At 45.3% G+C, this 19017-nt stretch overlaps 1 protein-coding gene across 1 annotated transcript in view; it reads right to left on the bottom strand.

The window, feature by feature from the left end:
* Window positions 1-17047, bottom strand: part of sgpl1 (sphingosine-1-phosphate lyase 1) — a 62038-nt gene extending 44991 nt beyond the window's left edge. Inside the window, exons 1-3 of the mRNA XM_078428486.1 lie at window positions 16864-17047; window positions 2072-2237; window positions 1457-1524 (exon numbers count right to left, since the gene is read on the bottom strand). Of these exons, the coding sequence (XP_078284612.1) occupies window positions 1457-1524; window positions 2072-2237; window positions 16864-16875 (246 nt within the window). The 5' untranslated portion in view covers window positions 16876-17047. The remainder of the gene's footprint in view (window positions 1-1456; window positions 1525-2071; window positions 2238-16863) is intronic.
* Between the last annotated feature and the right edge of the window lie 1970 nt (window positions 17048-19017).

The following is a 19017-nucleotide window of genomic DNA, read 5'->3' as shown; positions in this document are numbered from 1 at the left end:
TATCCCCGTTCTCTCGGGATGCGACTTGACGTGCTGAGTTACTCGAGCACTTTTCTGGTAAACCAGCATCTGCAGTTCCTTGTTTCTACTGCTCATTTACAAAATGGTCACCCGCAACCCTTCAACACCTCCACCCCTACCTGGACAGCTTGAGGTACTTGCACTGCAAACCATCTCCCACCCCTCCTACTATTGCAACATTTAAGCAACAATTAGACAGGTACATGGATAGATCAGGTTTAGAGGGATATGGGCCAAACGCAGGCAGGTGGGACTGGTGTAGATGGGACATGTTGGTCAGTGTGGGCAAATTGGGGCCGGAGGACCCATTTCCATGTTGTGTGACTCTATATAATCCAGAACCTAGGACCAACAATCAGGAACCCAAATTACAATATGCCACGGTTTCTATCTCGTTAATTAATTAAAATACATTTGGAACAACACAAATGGCAACTTTGAATCCACCAGATTGGGGCAAAAAACACATCCAATTCACTAATAGCAAAGAATTCTCCTGTCCTGAACCATTCAGAGCAATGTGGGCAATTCTAAAATTCTCAATGAAATACCAGGGTACATGACACAGTTCAAAGTTGAATAGGGATGGATAATAAATGTTGACCTTGCCAACAAGTTCTCACAAAGGACACATCATCGACTCCTCATCATTTAGTACCGCTGTTAGAGCGGAAGCAACACGCATATTGGAGGACAACACACAGACAGAACTGAAGGAGCGACGCTGTAAACACAGGAATGTGCAAAAACAAATTAAAGGGCTTTCGATGCTGGAAAAATAAACAATGAATCCTACGAGGTTACCAGAATGAAATGCTCCAAGACAAATATTTCCATGGAGAAAAATTCAGCTCTAATCTATTCATAATTACACGCCTAAAAAAAGGATTTGGGCGTAGAATGAACAAGTGGCAGGTCCAGAGTAGTATCTGTTGGCTCGAATGGAAGGAGATGCTCAGTTTAAAAACACAGCCAGCCATGGAGTGACAGGTGGCACTTGGGCCCCAGTTAGATGTTTGCTGGTTCAAAACCAATACATACACCAGAGCATGAAAATAGAGACGAACTCTCCCATTCAGTTATAAGGGGAAGCTACATTTGGTGCTGCTCACCCAAAGGTCAACATGAAATATTTTGTACCATTGTTTTGCAGCATTCTCCCGAAATGATTTGGCCAATATTTATCCTTTATGAGGACAACCAAATTGACAAGTGTTCCATCACGGTTTACTGTGGGACCTTGCTGTGTGCAAATTGATTGCCCGAGGTGCAGGGGCAAGAATCTACGAAATGACGTGAATTGGTTTTGAACCAGCAAATGGAAAATAGACCACAGCGAAATGCACCAAGGAAATCTTCCACGTTTAACTGCAGAGACTCCATCCATGCCCCTTTGCTTATTCCACAGAAATGCTAAAACGATAAACATACTTACTGAAGCGGCAAGGAACGGCAATTTCCGTATGATCCTGAAGAAGAACTTCCTTAACCGTGAGGAGATACCTGTGGAGTGATGGAAAAAATGTAACCATTTAATAGTAGAAACCAACCTTCTCCGAGTGTAAAGAAGAGTCCTGACCCAGAGCATCATCTATCCACATTCTCCAGAGATGCTGCCTGACCTGCCGAGTTATTCCATACTCTGAGGATCTTCCAATGTTGGCAGATGCAGTAATCCACAAAACTGCACAGATATTTCAATCTAGCTTCAGAACTCAATTCGAGGAAGCAGTCCAAGAAATGGGAAAACAAACATTGGTCACTTTTATGACTCAGCTATTTTAATCTTAATTGGCTCCCTCTAGCCATCGATAGATCAGAAAAATGACTGGTTTAATTTTTTTATTTTCTTCAGCAATAAAAACATATTGACTTTTAATGAAACCAATAAAACATAGGTAAAGATGCAGAACAAGTAAAGCAATGGACATGCTCAACTCAGCAGGTGAAGCAGCATCTAAGGAGAGAATGGACAGATAATGTTTTGGGTTGGGACCTTTCTCCATATTTCTGTTGTCCAGTTCTTGGCACATTGGACAGTCCCACTCACTTTGCCGTTTGAAGAGGAAGCCGTGCAGCCACACTGCCAGCAGGGTAGTCATGACTGTGATGGCAGCAATCTGCCAGGGCTCCATCCCCTGGAACCTTGTGTTCACATAACTCGTCCCATGTCCTAGATACAGCTCAACCGTCTCCTTGTAAAGATCCAGCATCTCCTACAAAAAAAAAGGATCAGAGTTAGCCACAGGATGTTCTTTTGAGTTTAGTTTAGAGATACAGTGCGGAAACAGGCCCACCGAGACCTCGCCGACTTGCGATCCCCGCACACTTACACTATCCTACACACACCGGGGATAATTCACAATTTTACCGCAGCCAATTAGCCGACAAACCTGTAGGCTAAGGAGTGTGGAAGGAAGCCAGAGCTCCCGGAGAAAACCCAAGCAGGGTATGGGGATAACATACAGACTCTGTACCAACAGCACCCGTAGTCAGGATCCAACCAGGGTCTGCCGCTGTAAGGCAATAGCTCTACCGCTGCACCACCATGCCACCCTCAGCCCTCGCCAGTCCCAGTAACCAAGTTCCTGGAGCTGCTGAGTCATTGACCTTTACCTCTTGCCCATTCACTTGCTTTTGCTCACATTTAGCCTCCTGCGCTACTCTTGCCTAATGGAAGATTACCAATCTCAGTCATGAAAGCTGCAACTTGCATTTCCAAACTGTGAGAGAAAGAGTCAGAATTCCATATTTGGATCCAAAATTGCTTCTGGTTTCTGTTCCCCAATGGGCTTGAATTCCTCAGATGATGGGAAGCGTGAGAAGAATTAGATGTCCCTGTAGTTACCATTTTGAATTCCTTGTCACTGCTTAAACAGCTCAATCAAATAAACCCTCAACTGTCTACACTGAAGGCACAACACACCGATTCCACGCAACACCCAATCATGCTTGGCAGATTCTTTATAAACATCTTTGTCAATTTAATTCTTCTAATGCTCTCCTTGGTAAACTGTAGGTCTTCCAACAGTCTGCCATCCATCTCTCACTGCGCACCATGCCCCAGTCGCATGGTGACACTTCCTCCGTCGCCTGGTTAAGCAATTCCTCAAGGTTACAATTCACATCCTCATGTCCCACTGTTTACCTCTGTAACCTTTTGCACGATGATCCCCCAAGATCTTTATGGCACAGTTGTTGTCGCAAGCCCAACCAAAGGTAGCAGGTTTAGGGGGATATGGGCCAAATGCAGGCAGGTGGGAATGGTGCAGAGGGGACATGTTGGCAAGTTGGGCTGAAGGGCCTGTTTCCACACTGTAAGGCTCAATCGGACTTTACAAAGTCTGTAGTTTATTTTTTGCTCTGGTTTATTTTCACCCACATGTTTAGACCGTAATGTTGTATCCTTATTGTTCTACTTTATTCTTAATTGTTAACTGTATGTTTGTGTTGTCATTTGTGAGCGGAGCACCAAGGCACATTCCTTGTATATGTACAAACTTGGCCAATAAACTTATTCATTCATTCATTCATTCATTTTTTAAGGCAGAGATAGATAGATATTCTTGATTAGTACGGGTGTCGGGGGTTATGGGGAGAAGGCACGAGAATGGGGTTAGGATGGAGAGATCGATCAGCCATAATTGAATGGCGGAATAGACTTGATGGGCCGGATGGCCTAATTCTACTCCTATTCCTTATGACAAAGCCCACAGCACCAACGGAGTAGTTAACATTCAACTCCAAGCAGTCCAGGAGCCAATCTAGGGCATAGTGTTTCCCTCAGAAAAGAGTAACTGTGTAAATAGACAGACTTGGAACATGGGTTCCTGGTGACAATCTGCACTAGAGAAGGTGAAACCGGAAGAGTGAAAAACATGACAAATCTGGATGAAGGAACTTGGTGACTGTAGCACCAATAAAACCTCAAAATGGAAGCTGGAATGCGTCATTGCCTTCAAAAGCTCTCGTAAATACCAATAGTAAATCCAGAAAATAAACTTCTCAAACCCGAGCACATTCCTGCCTCAAGATTAGAAATAGCTTTAACCAATAGAAGTGCTTTAACCAATAGGAGCTGGAGGCTGGGCAACACAGATAAGGTTTCAACAGCAACAATTACAAAACAGCTGCATTCGGTGCAAAACGCACAGCACAGGAGGGCCATCTTAGAATCTCAGACCAAAACTGATTCTTCATCTCAACTACGGGTCCCGAGCCTCGATGGTTACAACCGCTTTAGTGCTCATTATGTGCTGAACTCTAGGATGTTTAATATGACAAGAGTTAATGCCTTCTTGTCTCTCAAACCCCACCAGTTTCAAGACCAAAGATAATTTTCTCCTCATCTCCTCATGACAGGCAGTGTGCCAAATCATACTAAGTGTTCTTATTTGCCTCCATGTTTTTGGTAATTGACCCAAAATAAGGTCTTCTTACACAATCCATTTAGTCATAGATCTCAAAACTTGCCTCACAGCCCACCAAGTCCATACCGACCATCCAGCAAGCACTAACACCAAAGATACTAGAGGAACAAGATAGACCACTCAACCCCAAAAACCGTAGTGGGTCATGGTGCCATTTTAGTAGGCAAAAACTTGCAGAACCAAAAGAAAAATAACAAAAATCTGTGAATTGATAGATGATATAGATTCTGCATTTTAATGGTATCATCACACATACTGTTCCCCCAAAACACTGATTACACTGTGAGAGGCATAGCGAACGGCGGGATTTGCCTACTAAAATGGCTCCTTTGTGTACTACACTTCAGTATCGGCGATTTCAACGGAGTGGTCCATCTTGTTCCTCTAGTATCTTTGACTAACACTCATCACATTTAATTCTTCCAACATTCCGAACAAGTCCTCCCAGATTCTACCATCACTGACAAACTTGGAGCAATTCACAGTGGCCAATTGACCACTCAATCTATACATCTTTGGAATGTGGGAGCAAACCAGCGTAAACTCGGAGCACAGGGTTAATATCCAAATTCCACACAAACAGCACCAGAGGACATGAAGCATAAAGGGCCTGTCCCACTTAGGCGACTTTTTAGGCGACTGCCGGCGACTGTCATAGTCGCAGCAGGTCGCCGAAAAACCTGCGACCGGACCCCCCTCCCCCCCCTATGTCTATGACAAGCTACAACAACCTACCACCAAGTCGACGTCAAGCTACCTTCAACCGGCGACCCAATCGTCGCGACCTGGGACATCCACCTACAACCGCACCTACGACAACCTACGACCACGCAGGCGACAACTGAAGTCAACCTACGCCTACCCGTGACAAGCTACGACAAGCTACGACCCTGTCGGCGACAACTGAAGACAATTCACGTCATTTTGGCCTCCGGTTTTGACGCCGGTACCTGTCGCCGGTTGACGTAGGTAGTTGCCAATGGAATTCACCAAAGTCAGCACCGGCAACAACCTACGTCACCTGGCGACAACGTGTGACAGCACCTACGTCAGGAGACGTCAAGCTACGATCATTGGCGTCAAACCAACAGTCGCCAAAAATGGCTTAACATTTCAAAATCCAGCGGCGACCAGAAAAACGCTACGACTCTTTGGAGACGACTCACGACCGTACAGACGACACCCTGGCGACCGTGTGGCGACAGCCTAGTTGCCTGTTGTCACCTAAAAAAAAATCGCCTAAGTGGGACAAGGGATTAAGTTCTACTGGCTGTGCCTCGTGCAAACTCAAATCTGGGACCCTTAATTTGATAAACAGAAGTTTAATTTATCCTCATTATTAGTTCCAAAACAACCTCAGCCTTAGCCAATCTCTCATAAAATCAAATTCTCCAAGGCTGCTAAGATCCTTTTAATTCTTCAATATCTGCTTGTCCTGCTACATTCACTGCTGAAAAAAGCAGGTCAATCTGTTCTCCACTGTTCATAGTAACCCTCAAACGTTCTATATTATGTCAGTACAGCAACTGGCTTCCGTAGAAATGGTTAAAGAATTGGCATAGTGACCATGGCAGCAGTGCAAGGAAATACTGTCTCTCCGAATAAATAAATCAAATAGCCACAAGGTGCTTCCTCACATTATCTGAAAGTTTCTTCTTCACCAATTTCTTGTTGCTTTCCACAAATTGTTGAGCACAGTGTGCATGTGCTGATAAAATGCAACTCTACTCTTGATGAGTGAAAGAGAAAACCTGACAAAGCAGAACGTAACTTCTCTCTCACCCGTCGTATCAACTCTACCAATGCTTTAAAGGAAGAAGGATAGATTTTAAAAAACTCTGGACAGGCAGCATCTCTGGAGAGAAGGAATGGGTGATGTTTCAGGTTGAGACCCTCCTTCAGTCTGAAGAAGGGCCTCAACCCGAAACCTCACCCATTCCTTCTCTCCAGCGATGCAGCCGGTCCCACTGAATTACTCCAGCATTTTGTGTCTATCTCCAGTTTAAACCAGCATCTGCAGTACTTTCCTACACGTTACGGGAAGGTGACTAATTGAACCCGATCCCAACATCACAGCTACTTGTGCATCATCTGTGGGTCAGTGAAGCACACCACCTCAGCACATAGTAAACTAACAATTTATTGTATTATCATTTAACGCAACGCAAGTTTACATATTGCCCCTCAGTCTCTGCTGTTCCGAATAAACCTAGCCCTGCAAATCTGTCCTTGTAACTTCTAAACCTCTCCAGCCCTGACAACATGCTATCTCCTTGTTAAGGTGTGGCAATCGGTACACAAGCTGCACTCTAACGCTTGCTTTATAATTCAGGATGAATTTCCAATACATCGAGTTCAGCTGAAACGTAGGTACTGCTCGGCTACAGTGCAAAGCAGAATAGTTGTCTCTGGAAGTCGGAAGGTTATAAGTTCAAGGCCCACTCCAGGGACTCGAGCACAGACTGATTCCCCTGTGAGGTACTGAGGGGAATGGGCTGCAAGCTACTGACGCCTTATGTGCAGATTGTTTAACTAAAAACCCTGACTGCTCCCTCAAAGGGATGCACAACAGTAGCACTGATCTCTGATCACTGATCTCCCCAGCCCCCTGGCCAATGTTTGTCTCTTGAAGCAGATAATCATTGCCATTTGTGGAGCTCGCTGTGCAGAAATCGGCATCAAAACACCCAATATATCTCACAAATATACTTAAAACTAATTGAGATGGGTGAAAATGATCTTAAGGCAAATTAACTTCCACACAAATCTTACATCATTAAATTGGAACCGAAGTGAACATCTCACGAGTTCATTCAATTATTCATTTTTGTTGAGGTGTTGCCAAGGTCATCAAAATGCTATTAAATTATAATAACAGGGAGGAACATAACTAAGTGGAATTTTGTTACACATTTTGTTTATGTGGGAGTTTGTATTACAAACACCAGCTAACCGGTTTAAACACAGAAAAGCATGCAAATTACTCTGCTGTTTCCCTAAAGTTACAGATTTAATGCTAATATAGGCGCCCCATAAAATAAATTATATTAGATTCGAGGTCATTGGAGGCAATGCTTAGCTTCGAACATGTGGGCAATGTCACCATCAGGAGACATCTTCAGTTCAATAATAATTTTCTGTTATCTGATGTTTTCCAAATACCCTGATGTACTTCACAAGGGGGTTGCCAGGCAACACTGAGCCAAAGAAGATTAGGACGTCCACAAAAGCTTGTTTGGATATCGTCTTTCAATGAGCAACTTAAAGAAGGAGAGAAGCATGAAGGTGAAGGAGAGATAGGGAATTTCAGAGCTTAGGACCTCAGCAGGTGAAGGGATATGGGCCAAACGTGGGCTATGGGACTAAATAAGATGGGGCATCTTGTTGGCATGGACACGTTGGGCAAAAGAGCCTTGTTCCCTGCTGTGTGACTCTACACTGATGTTTCCACTTGAGAGTTGGGAGAGTCTCGGGCTAGAGGGAATAAAAGGATGTACCTTTAAAAAGGAGATGAGGAGGAATTTCTTTAGTCAGAGGATGGTAAAATGTGGAATTCATTGCCACGTCTGGCTGCGGAGGCCAAAGCCTTTAGTTATTTTAAAAGTTTTTGATTACTAAGGATATCAAAGGTTACGGGAAGATTGTAGAAGAATGCAGTTGAGAGAGAAAGATAGAACTTCCATGATTGAATGGTGGAGTTGACTCGATGGGCCGAATAGCCTAATTCTGCTCCTATGACTTACGAACTAAATAAATGACCATCAATAATGGAACAAAGTGAATGGGGGGGGGGGGTGCACTGGAGATCGAAAATGGCGAAGGACAAGAGATCAGAGGACCATAGAGCTGTGAGACTAGAGATTGAATGAAAAGCACTCAGACAGATTGGAAGCCAATCCTGGGAGTTAACTATCCAGTCCTCAAACGTTCTAATGATTGCGTCTGTGCAGACAAGACGAATATTCAATAACACTCTCAGCTTGATCTATGTGGATGATAGGGAAACTTCCTGGATGCAGGTGAGAGCATTGCCAAGTCATGTAATCTGAGGTACTAATGTGTACAGTTAAGCCTCAAGTAAATTGTGATCACCACCCATTCCAAAGGTTTTGAAGTGGAACTTTTCAATGCTATATTAAATGAGGACATGCCTGGATAAATTGAACTGGAAAGATCCGCCACCATTAATAGAGAGAGGTTATTAAATCACAAAGGAATTGATGGATGCTGGTAGGAACATTTTTGACCCAGGTGGTGAGACTCACATCCTCAGGGGGTGAGGGCATAAATAAAAATTAGTTGAATTAAAAACTGATGCACTACAATCTATAGGCTTCTGGGTCAAGAGCAGAAGAACGAGATTAGGTTGAAGTAGCACACCTTAGATGGGCTGAATGACCTCTCCTACGTTTTAGATTAGTGCACTGCCTAGGCCATTGGGGCTGAAGGTCCTTAAAACCCAAGAGACTTTGGACACACCAGGTGAGTCAGGTTCAACAATACCAGTTATGCTATCTTCGATGGTGAGCCCTTGTGTGGGTGACTGGATCAGACTTGGTGGCTCACACACTGGGACAGCGGAGGTATGGGAGAGACACTGTGCATCGCAGTTACCGAGACGTTCCTATTTTGCTGGCTCTGGTGACTCAGTCCCATTCAGCTGCCTTCAAAGAGCCTACAGGCTCTTTGGTCAAAGCACATTGGCCTACTCTGTTCTGTGCACGAGTCTCAACTATCCTACAGGAAGGTGTTTAAAACTATCTTTAATGCAATCCTTGCAACATTTTCTTGGACATCACTGGTTCCAGCTGTTCACTGCAAAATACTGTAAACGAGCTGGCGTGGCCTACGGGAACTGTCCATAGAAACAAAATGCTGGAGTAACTCAGCGGTACAGGCAGCATCTCTGGAGAGAAGGAATGGGTGACGTTTCGGGTCGAGACCCTCTTCAGACAGCTTATGTGGCCTGTCCAATACAACTGAGCCTCCGGATCATGGCCTCAATGCTGACCTGGCCAGACCATCCAAGTTCGTTACCATGTCTTATTATTTGATTCCCGTGGGTGACCACAGAGACTGATAACACGAGTCGTTTGAAGTACTTTCTGTAAAGAGTTTAAGTCTCACAGCCACACAAGAGGCTTGCGAATACAACTGCTTTACACATGTTGATCTTGTGTGACAGCATAACGTTTCCCACGGGAGTGCAGGTACCTGAGCGACCTTGCTTTTTCAAACTGCTCTTTCCATGTCCAGAGAGCCGACAGAAGAGTTGACACGCCCCCGGTGGAGGTATAGAGAATCAGAGTCACACAGCACGGAAAGAGGCCCTTCGGCCCCAACTCATCTGTGTCCACCAAGATGCCCCATCTAAGTAAGACTCATCTGCCCACATTTAGCCCACATCCCTCTAAACATTACCTATCCACGTATCAAAATTTCATATCCATGTACTTTAAGTGAGACAAAGACTGTCTTCAGCTCGGTGTAACTAATGCTTATGCCATCGTTGCCCGGTAGTGGCACAGTCTTCACCCCTTAATTTTTGATCCACATTCACCAAGTAAATGAGACACTTGAGGCCCGAGGTCACTTGAACGAGCCCACAGTCTGCTCGGTTTTAGACTGATTCTGGTGCCTCATCAAGAGGCGCATTCTGGCAGTGAAAACAATGTGGTCAAGGGAGAAAGCATCGCAAGCATTGGAAAAGCAGTGATGGCATATATCACGGGTGTCAAAGACAGCACAGGAAGTGCGTTCTTATCAAAGACTTACATTAAAGGCAGCAGGCCGAGAAAAAAGGGATTGAAATTTCTGTACACCACTGATAACCTTCACTACCCTCCCCCAAATGGCAGTTATCTATCTTCAAGGGTGTTAGCCTGTAAATCACTGTGTAAAGTCTCTCTGATAAAAGGTCAACATTGAGAAACGACGTTAAATCAATTTTCCATGACAACATATGACATGGGAGAGTACCATCTAGTTATCATGTCTGCACTGTGTCTTGGATCCGTTTTTCCAATTCGCCTGGGATTTGTCATTAGGAAAATACTGAAATATATTATTAGGTAGTAACACGCGGTCTCAAATATGATTAATGTAATCCAGCAGAGTTTGAAGGAGGGTCCCGACCTGCAACGTCACCCATCAATGTTCTCCAGAGATGCTGCCTGACCCACTGAGTTACTTGAGCACTTTGCGTGTCTGTTTTTGCAAACCAACATCTGCAGCCCCTGGTTTCCATTTGCAGAGTCATCATGATTTTGCAAAAGAGAACTTGTGCTCTTCTGCGGTGTAATGAGGAAGATTAGGGAACCAGTAGTTGCGATGAATTGGCATTTGCAGAAGACATTCGGAACAAAATGCCACATAAACAGGTAACTGCATAAACTGAACGCCCATGACATTGTAGGCAATATATTAGCATGGATAGACAATTAGTTTTTTAGATTTAGATTTTTTTAGATTTAGAGATACAGCGCGGAAACAGGCCCTTCGGCCCACCGGGTCCATGCCGCCCAGCGATCCCCGCACATTAACACTATCCTACACACTAGGGACAATTTTTTACATTTGCCCAGCCAGTTAACCTACATACCTATACTTCTTTGGAGTGTGGGAGGAAACCGAAGATCTCGGAGAAAACCCACGCAGGTCACGGGGAGAACGTACAAACTCCGTACAGACGGCGCCCATAGTCAGGAGCGAACCCGAGTCTCCGGCGCTGCATTCGCTGTAAGGCAGCAACTCTACCGCTGCGCCACCGTGCCGCCTAACAGAAAGAGTGCGCTGTATCTCTACAGTCTAAAGTGTAAAGGTAAAGTCCAGATTCAGCTACTCGCCACAAACCGTCAGCTTTGTTGTGTGTATGGCTCAGGACAGTGCTGAGATGTGGTTCTAATGTTGTAAAACGTGCAGAAACCTTTAGCAGCACAGTGTTTGTTATTAAAATAACAAACTAATATTAAAAACTGAGATAATGCTGCACCTCCCTGCCAACATATATTCAATTCAGACAAAACACTCCAATTGCCTCATAGGAAAACCCATTGCTGATGAACCGATAGAAACAAGAAAACAGGGAACTGCGGAAGCTGGTTTACAAAAACAGACCAAAGTATTGGAGTATAAGAAAATAACTGCAGATGCTGGTACAAATCGAAGGTATTTATTCACAAAATGCTGGAGTAACTCAGCAGGTCAGGCAGCATCTCAGGAGAGACGGAATGGGCGACGTTTTTCGGGTCGAGACCCTTCTTCAGACTGATGTCAGGGGGGGCGGGACAAAGGAAGGGAGTATTGGAGTAATTCAGTGGGTCAGGCAGCATCTCTGAAGAACATGGACAGGTGACGTTTCCAGTCTGGAAAACACGGATAAGGGTTGTTCTGGGTTGGGACTCTTCTTCAGATTCCAGTGCAAAAAAGGGTCCCGACACAAAACGTCACCTATCCAAGTTCTCCAAAGATGCTGCCTCACCCGCTGAGTTACTCCAGCACTTTGTGTCTTTTGATAGAAACAGGAGGGGGGGGGGGGGGGGGGTATGCAAAAGTCCACAAATGGAAAGAGAGATTTCAGAAGGCAGAGAGGGGAGGGCCAAAGGTGGGCAATTTTGAAGTCAACACCATTGCCTGGCTATTGACCGTCACCAAACTCCAGATCGATGGTTAAATTAGACTTGATGATTACGCTGGAGACAGTCAAGCTTAGATAACTTAATAACTACAGCCAGTGGGAAAAAGAACACAAAATATAGGAATAACTCAGCAGGTCAAGACACATCTCTGGAGAACAAGGATAGGTGACATTTCAGATTGATGCACTTTTTCAGACATTTCTTCTCGACAAAAAAATGTCACTTATCCATGTTCTCCAGAAATGCTGCCTGGCCTGCTGAGCTACTCCAGCAATTAATGTCCTTTTGTGTATTAACCAGCCTCGTTTCCACAGGCAGTGGAATGTAGGACAATAATCGAAGGAGGACTGTAATCATCAAACCTGGCAACTTCAGCGTAAAACCCCCAAGTCTCCCTTAGCCTCATTTGTTAGGTTAGGAGCACTGGGGAGAAAGCAAGAAGAAACAACGAGATCACAGACGCCCTCTTTGCTGATGCAAATGAATACCTTTAATGCACACCAAAAGTCAGAGTGACTCAAGCAGATACCAGTGCACAAACTGCACAAAATCCACAGGGATGGATCACAGTTCTTTCCGATGAGCCGTTAAACCTTGGCCCCATCTAATCTTTCCAAAGATCCTAGAGCAATAATTCAAAGAATAGCTATGGACTTCTGTCAGGTGTCTTATCTCCAATTGAAGTTTCTAAGCCAGAACATTGAGTCATCAGAACCTTGCTAGTTAAACTACATTGGGGGAATGACTGCACTCAGAAAGTATATCATGCTACAGGCCATCTTGCAAAAGATGCCATAGAATATAGAATTAAGGACAACAACACTTAGGATGCTCCGAAGAAAGACACAAAATGCTGGAATACTCATTGGTTTTCTTTATTTTTCAACGGTTCATCTTGTTCAAAACAATCACAAGTGCCAAACTGCATGTTCAAAATACAGCAGCAATGGATCAATAAAGACCTACTACCCCACTTATAAAATGTATTTCCAAGAAATTATAATTATTCTATTCCCACATTCTCAACTAGCATTTACCCAGGGGGACATAATATGCAAAGCAAGTAAGTCTATTGAGAGGTTAAAACCAACAGCTTCTGGACTGAGGTAAACAATTAGTTACGTCTTGCAATTCTGGCATCTTCCTTTAGATAACTAAAACCAGACGTAAACTGGCAATGTTTGAAGCAATACTTCCTGGATACTCTCAAATTATTTTCCAACTTCAGTTTCCATACAGTGCCACTTTATTAAATCAAATTTTACCCTGGAAGCAAAGGTAACCTCAAAATAATCCAGGCCCTCCTTTTTTTCTCCCTTTGGGATATTTGATCAAGGCAACGTGGGTGACACAATAGACAGGCTCCTCACTTTACAGCTGTGTTGATGTTATAGCCCTAAGTCATGAACTAGCCCTTGCTTTAAATAAAAAACACTGTACCTTTCAGAAGTATATATACTATTATAATGGAAGCAACACATCAGCTATTTATATACAGCAGGTTTTCACAACGTGCAACGTGATACCAAATTAATAATCTGTTTTAGTGATATAGATTGGGTGATAAATGCTGCCAACAAAAATGGGAATAAATCCCTGCTGTTTGAAACAGCATCAATGAAGCTCCTACGTCCATCTGAGAGAGCAGTTCGAGTCTGTGATTTCTACCATATCAGAAACCTTTGAAGATAAGAACGTTGTTAATATACACCAGTTTCAGCCACATTTTTGATCGCACTTCTGGAGACAAACTTGAACTCACAACCTTTCATGTGTTACATGATGAAGAGCTACCCACTGACCAGGGATCGCACTTTATTTTATAATCCTCCATGCAGAAGATTAAGGAAGACCAAACTCAGGTTTTACAAGACAAAGGGAGTTGGCTGTCTTTCTCGCTCCACCTCATTTCCTCTGGTGCAGAGTTCAGAACAAAGGGTATGGCCATAAAAATAGAACTAGGCATTCAGGGTTAATGTCAGGCTGCATGTCTTCACAGCTAAAGCTGGACAGCTAGAGTACACTGACAACTACAAAGCCAGCACTGGCAATGTTTCTGTCTTGTTTATGTACAAAATTAAGTCTTTCTCTAATACTCTCTGCTCTAAATTCTCCCTTTAAACGAGTTTTTTTTCATCAGCTTACCCAACATACTATTTCCTTATGAATGAAGGAACTGCAGATGCTGGTTTACACCGAAGAGAGACAAAAATGCTGGAGCAACTTAGCGGATCAGGCAGCGTCATTGGAGAAAAGGAATAGGTGACGTTTTGAGTTGAAACTCTTCTGCAGACATTTCCTTGTGGAGGTCAAGGGTCAACGTTCTTTGACCATAACCGTAAGCAGCACCATGGGATATGAAAGGCACTATACAAGTTGTTGCTCTAAAAATGGATTTAGTTGATTCACAGAAAATGCTTCAGGTGCTACGGTCACTTCTCCTACTCCTGTCTTTCAGATCAGATTCACACACAAGTACAGGCCTAGTGTATTAGTACATTTAGTTTTCCACCGAACCCCAAGCTGGTCAGTCATTCAGTAGATTTACTGTTCCTAGGACGATGTGCATGCAAAGCAAAGCCAGAAAAAACATTCTTACTCATTGTCTGCAACAAACAGCTTCTGTTCAAAACAGGAAGGATAACGTGTTTGAGAACTGTAGATTCTTCCTCACCTCATTTCTCTGGGCATTTAGCAAACATGATCAGATGACATATACCACAAGGCAGCTGACTCAAGTCACAGGGCATGAAATCACCCAGCAAAAACATTTGGTGCACTGGCAGCAAAAATCTGTTCCACATTAATGCAGTTCCTCATTACACCAGAAAGTTATCTGAAGCACTTCATAACCAAGTTACTCTTAAAATAAACATTTGTTGTATATGCAACCATGGCATTTCACAAACAAGGGTAAGGAATGCATAGCTAATCTTGAAAATGATGAATGATGGCAATGATGCTCTGTTTAAAGTCAAACAGTACCAGAGTCTCAAAGTTGCTCCAAGTTTCTGTACCAGCAAAATGGCAGCCCAGAGTCCAAGAGTTGGACTCAAACCGAACTTCACACTCAAAGGCAAAAGACACTGAATGAGCCACAAAAGTTGACAATCCTTCAGTGTTATTGTGCAGATGAAGTTACTTTAAAGATGCGATCCAGCCAGCTGCGGCTTCATCAACCTCATATGGTCGAGGCACACCGTGCACTGATGAAGAGTCTGCTCGCTCGTCCTGGGATCAAGCCAGATATGCGTAGGTTGCCTCCCTACACTGCAGATTACTGGCATCTGGCTGAGGAGATCACTGGGGATATCAGTCACAACAGGAATTGGCCTTTAACACTGCACTCCCACGGGGTCGCCAACTACTTCGATGGCACCAGGAGAGAGCAGCCGGCTACTCCCTCGTGACACCACCAAAATGGCCTATTCCTTATGGCCAACTTTGGTGACATAAGGAGTAGCCGGCTACTCTCTCCTGATCCTGCCAAAGTATCCGGCTTCTTTGATGACACCAGGAGAGAGTAACCAACTACTCCCTCATGACACCACCAAAGTAGCCAGTTCCTTATGGCCAACTTTGGTGACATAAGGCAAGAGGTAGCCGGCGACTATGGTGCATCAGGACAGAGGAGCTGGCTACTCTGTCCTGATGCTGCCAAAGTGGCCGGCTACTTTGATGGCATTGGGAGAGAGCAGCCTGCTACTTTGGTGGAATCTGGAGAGAGTAGCCGACTACTTTGGTAACTGTAGGAGAGTAGCCAGCCTGATATAGGCTACTTGAGTGGCTTCAGGAGAGAGTAGCCGACTACTTTGATGGCATCTGGAGCGAGTAGCCGGCTACTTTGATAGCATCAGGAAAGAATAGGCAGCTACTCCCTCGTGACACCACCAAAGTAGCCAGCTCCTTGTGGCCAACTTTGGTGGCATCAGGAGAGGGTACCCAGCTACTTTAGTGGCTTCTGGAGAGGGTACCCGGCTACTTTGATAGCACCAGGAGAGAGCAGCCGGCTACTTTGGTGTAATCTGGAGAGAGTAGCCGGCTACTTTGGTAACTGTAGGAGAGTAGCTAGCTACTCCGTCCTGATGCAGGCTACTTGAGTGGCTTCTGGAGAGAGCAGCCAGCTACTTTGATGGCATCTGGAAAGAATAGGTAGCTACTCCCTCATGACACCACCAAAGTAGCCGGCTCCTTGTGGCCAACTTTGGTGGCTTCTGGAGAGAGTAGCCGGCTACTGTAGAGGCATCACTGGGCAGTAGGCGGCTACTCATCACGGGGGGGGGGGGGGGGGGGGCAGTAGCCGGCTACTCATCACGGGGCAGTAGGCGGCTACTGTAGAGGCATCACGGGGCAGTAGCCGGCTACTCATCACGGGGCAGTAGGCGGCTACTGTAGAGGCATCACGGGGCAGTAGGCGGCTACTCATCACGGGGCAGTAGCCGGCTACTCTCACGGGGCAGTAGCCGGCTACTCATCACGGGGCAGTAGCCGGCTACTCATCACGGGGCAGTAGCCGGCTACTCATCACGGGGCAGTAGCCGGCTACTCATCACGGGGCAGTAGGCGGCTACTCATCACGGGGCAGTAGCCGGCTACTCATCACGGGGCAGTAGCCGGCTACTGTAGAGGCATCACGGGGCAGTAGCCGGCTACTCAGACGGCCTCAGGCAGCGGTGGAGCGCCGGCCATTGTGAGCTGGCGCTGGGTCGCGACGCCGGCCCTTGTGCGGAGCCTCGGCCCCACCATGGCGGCACCGGGCTGGAACTCCCGCTTACCCGCAGCTCCATGTCCCCGCGCTCCGGGTGGTCACCGTCGCTGTCACCGCCGATACTACTACTGCTGCTGCTGCTGCTGCTGCTGCCTTGTGATCGCCTCCTCTCCCGCCGCCACTGACTGACTCAGATTTACATGTCAGGGGCCAACGCACCACAGCGCCAGCTGCTTCCTGGCCGGCATCCACACACAGCGACAGCTGGCGGCGGCTGCAGCAACTGCAGTCCAGTCCAGCCCCACCTAGCCCAGGCGGCTAGCAGCAACTGCAGCCCAGCCCAGTCCAGTCCAGCCCATCCCAGTCCAGCCCAGTGCAGCTCAGTCTAGTCCAGCCCAGCCTAGTCCAGCCCAGTACAGCTCAGTCTAGTCCAGCCCAGTACAGTCCAGCCCAGCCTACCCAGCTCAGTCTAGTCCAGCCCAGCCTAGTCCAGCCCAGTACAGCTCAGTCTAGTCCAGCCCGATCTAGCCCAGCCCAACCCAGCCCAGCCCAGTGCAGCCCAGTCTAGTCCAGCCCAGTGCAGCTCAGTCTAGTCCAGCCCAGTACAGTCCAGCCCAGCCTACCCAGCTCAGTCTAGTCCAGCCCAGTCCACCCCATCCCAGTCCAGCCCAGTCCAGTGCAGCTCAGTCTAGTCCAGCCCAGTGCAGTCCAGCCCAGTCCAGCCCAGCCCAGTCTAGCCCAGCCCAGTCTAGTCCAGCCCAGCCCAGTGCAGCTCAGTCCAGCCCAGTGCAGTCCAGCCCAGTCCAGCCTAGCCCAGTCCAGCCCAGTGCAGCTCAGTCTAGTCCAGTCTAGCCCAGTTCAGCCCAATCTAGCCCAGCCTAGTCCATCCTCTATGGCAGCACGCCCACCACAAGCAACATATGGATGGATGGTAGAATCTGGTGGAAGTTAATGGGGCTTTTGGAATAATTCATAAAAATAGAGTTCATGAAAATGTCAGCATGATGGTCAGCATGAATGTGGTGATTTGAAGTGCCTGTTTCTGGGCTCTATGTCTTTTTGACTCAAGGACTCAATAGGCTCTCTGCATTAACCTAACCAGTATATCGATCTGGTGGCATCACAAGAGCAGATAATTTAGTCATTGTGTCAGCACTGTGTTGAAAATTTGCAATGCACAATTCTTGCATTTTTCTGCATAGCAATAGTGACTTTTTTTTAGTTTTGTAGTTTCAGATACAGCAATACAGCAGGGAAATAGGCCCTTCGACCCACCAAGTCCATGCTGACCAGCAATCCCCATGCACAAGCATTATGTTACACACTCCGGACAATTTTACCATTTACCATTGCAATGTTCACCTACAAATCTGTAAGTCTTTGGAATGTGAGAGGAAACTAGACCACTCGCAGAAAACCCATGGGGTCACGGGGCGAATGTACAAACTCCGTACAGACAGCACCCATAGTCAGGATCGAACCCGGGTCTCTGGCACTTCTCAGGCAGCAATTCTACTGCTGCACCACTGTGCATCCCTGATTTGATAAGTATATTAATTGGTTATTTAATTGGGTGCAAAACAACTTAGAACATCGTAAAATCGTGAAAGATGATACATCAAAGGAAATTCATTCCTTTGGAGTTTTTTTTAATTATTTGCCAACTGGAGAGTGTACAATCACATTCGCATTCACTATCAAATCATTCAATAATAAGGGACATCTACCCGAGACACCAAACCAATGTTGCTTGTATTTCAATACAGATTTATAATACAATCAAAGTTAGCAAAATGTATCGAATCATTTAGCAACTGAATAAATAATTAAATTAGAGTAATCAAACAGCACACAGCAATAATGAATGGAATGATGTTGGCTGCTACTAACCAACTTAATACAATAAAAATATGAAGCATGTGATAGCCAGAGGTTCAAAATTGGCACCAGACAATAGAAGAATCAACTGTGTATTCAACACATGAATATGAAAGCATAGATAAAAATGCCTTGTTATATAACATAAGTATATACACACACACATACATATGTATATATATATATCCCAGTTCCACCTTTGTTACCAGGTCAAAATCCAGGAAGTCCCTATTTATCAGGCATTGGTTTATTTTTGTCACATGTACCAAGATATATTGAAAAGGTTTTATTTGCATGCCATCCATTTAAATAAGATCATACTGTACATAAGTACAATCAAGCC

This window comes from Rhinoraja longicauda, chromosome 35, assembly GCF_053455715.1.
Source record: "Rhinoraja longicauda isolate Sanriku21f chromosome 35, sRhiLon1.1, whole genome shotgun sequence".
Classification (NCBI taxonomy): domain Eukaryota; kingdom Metazoa; phylum Chordata; class Chondrichthyes; order Rajiformes; family Arhynchobatidae; genus Rhinoraja; species Rhinoraja longicauda.
This window is presented reverse-complemented; position numbering and strand designations above follow the sequence as displayed.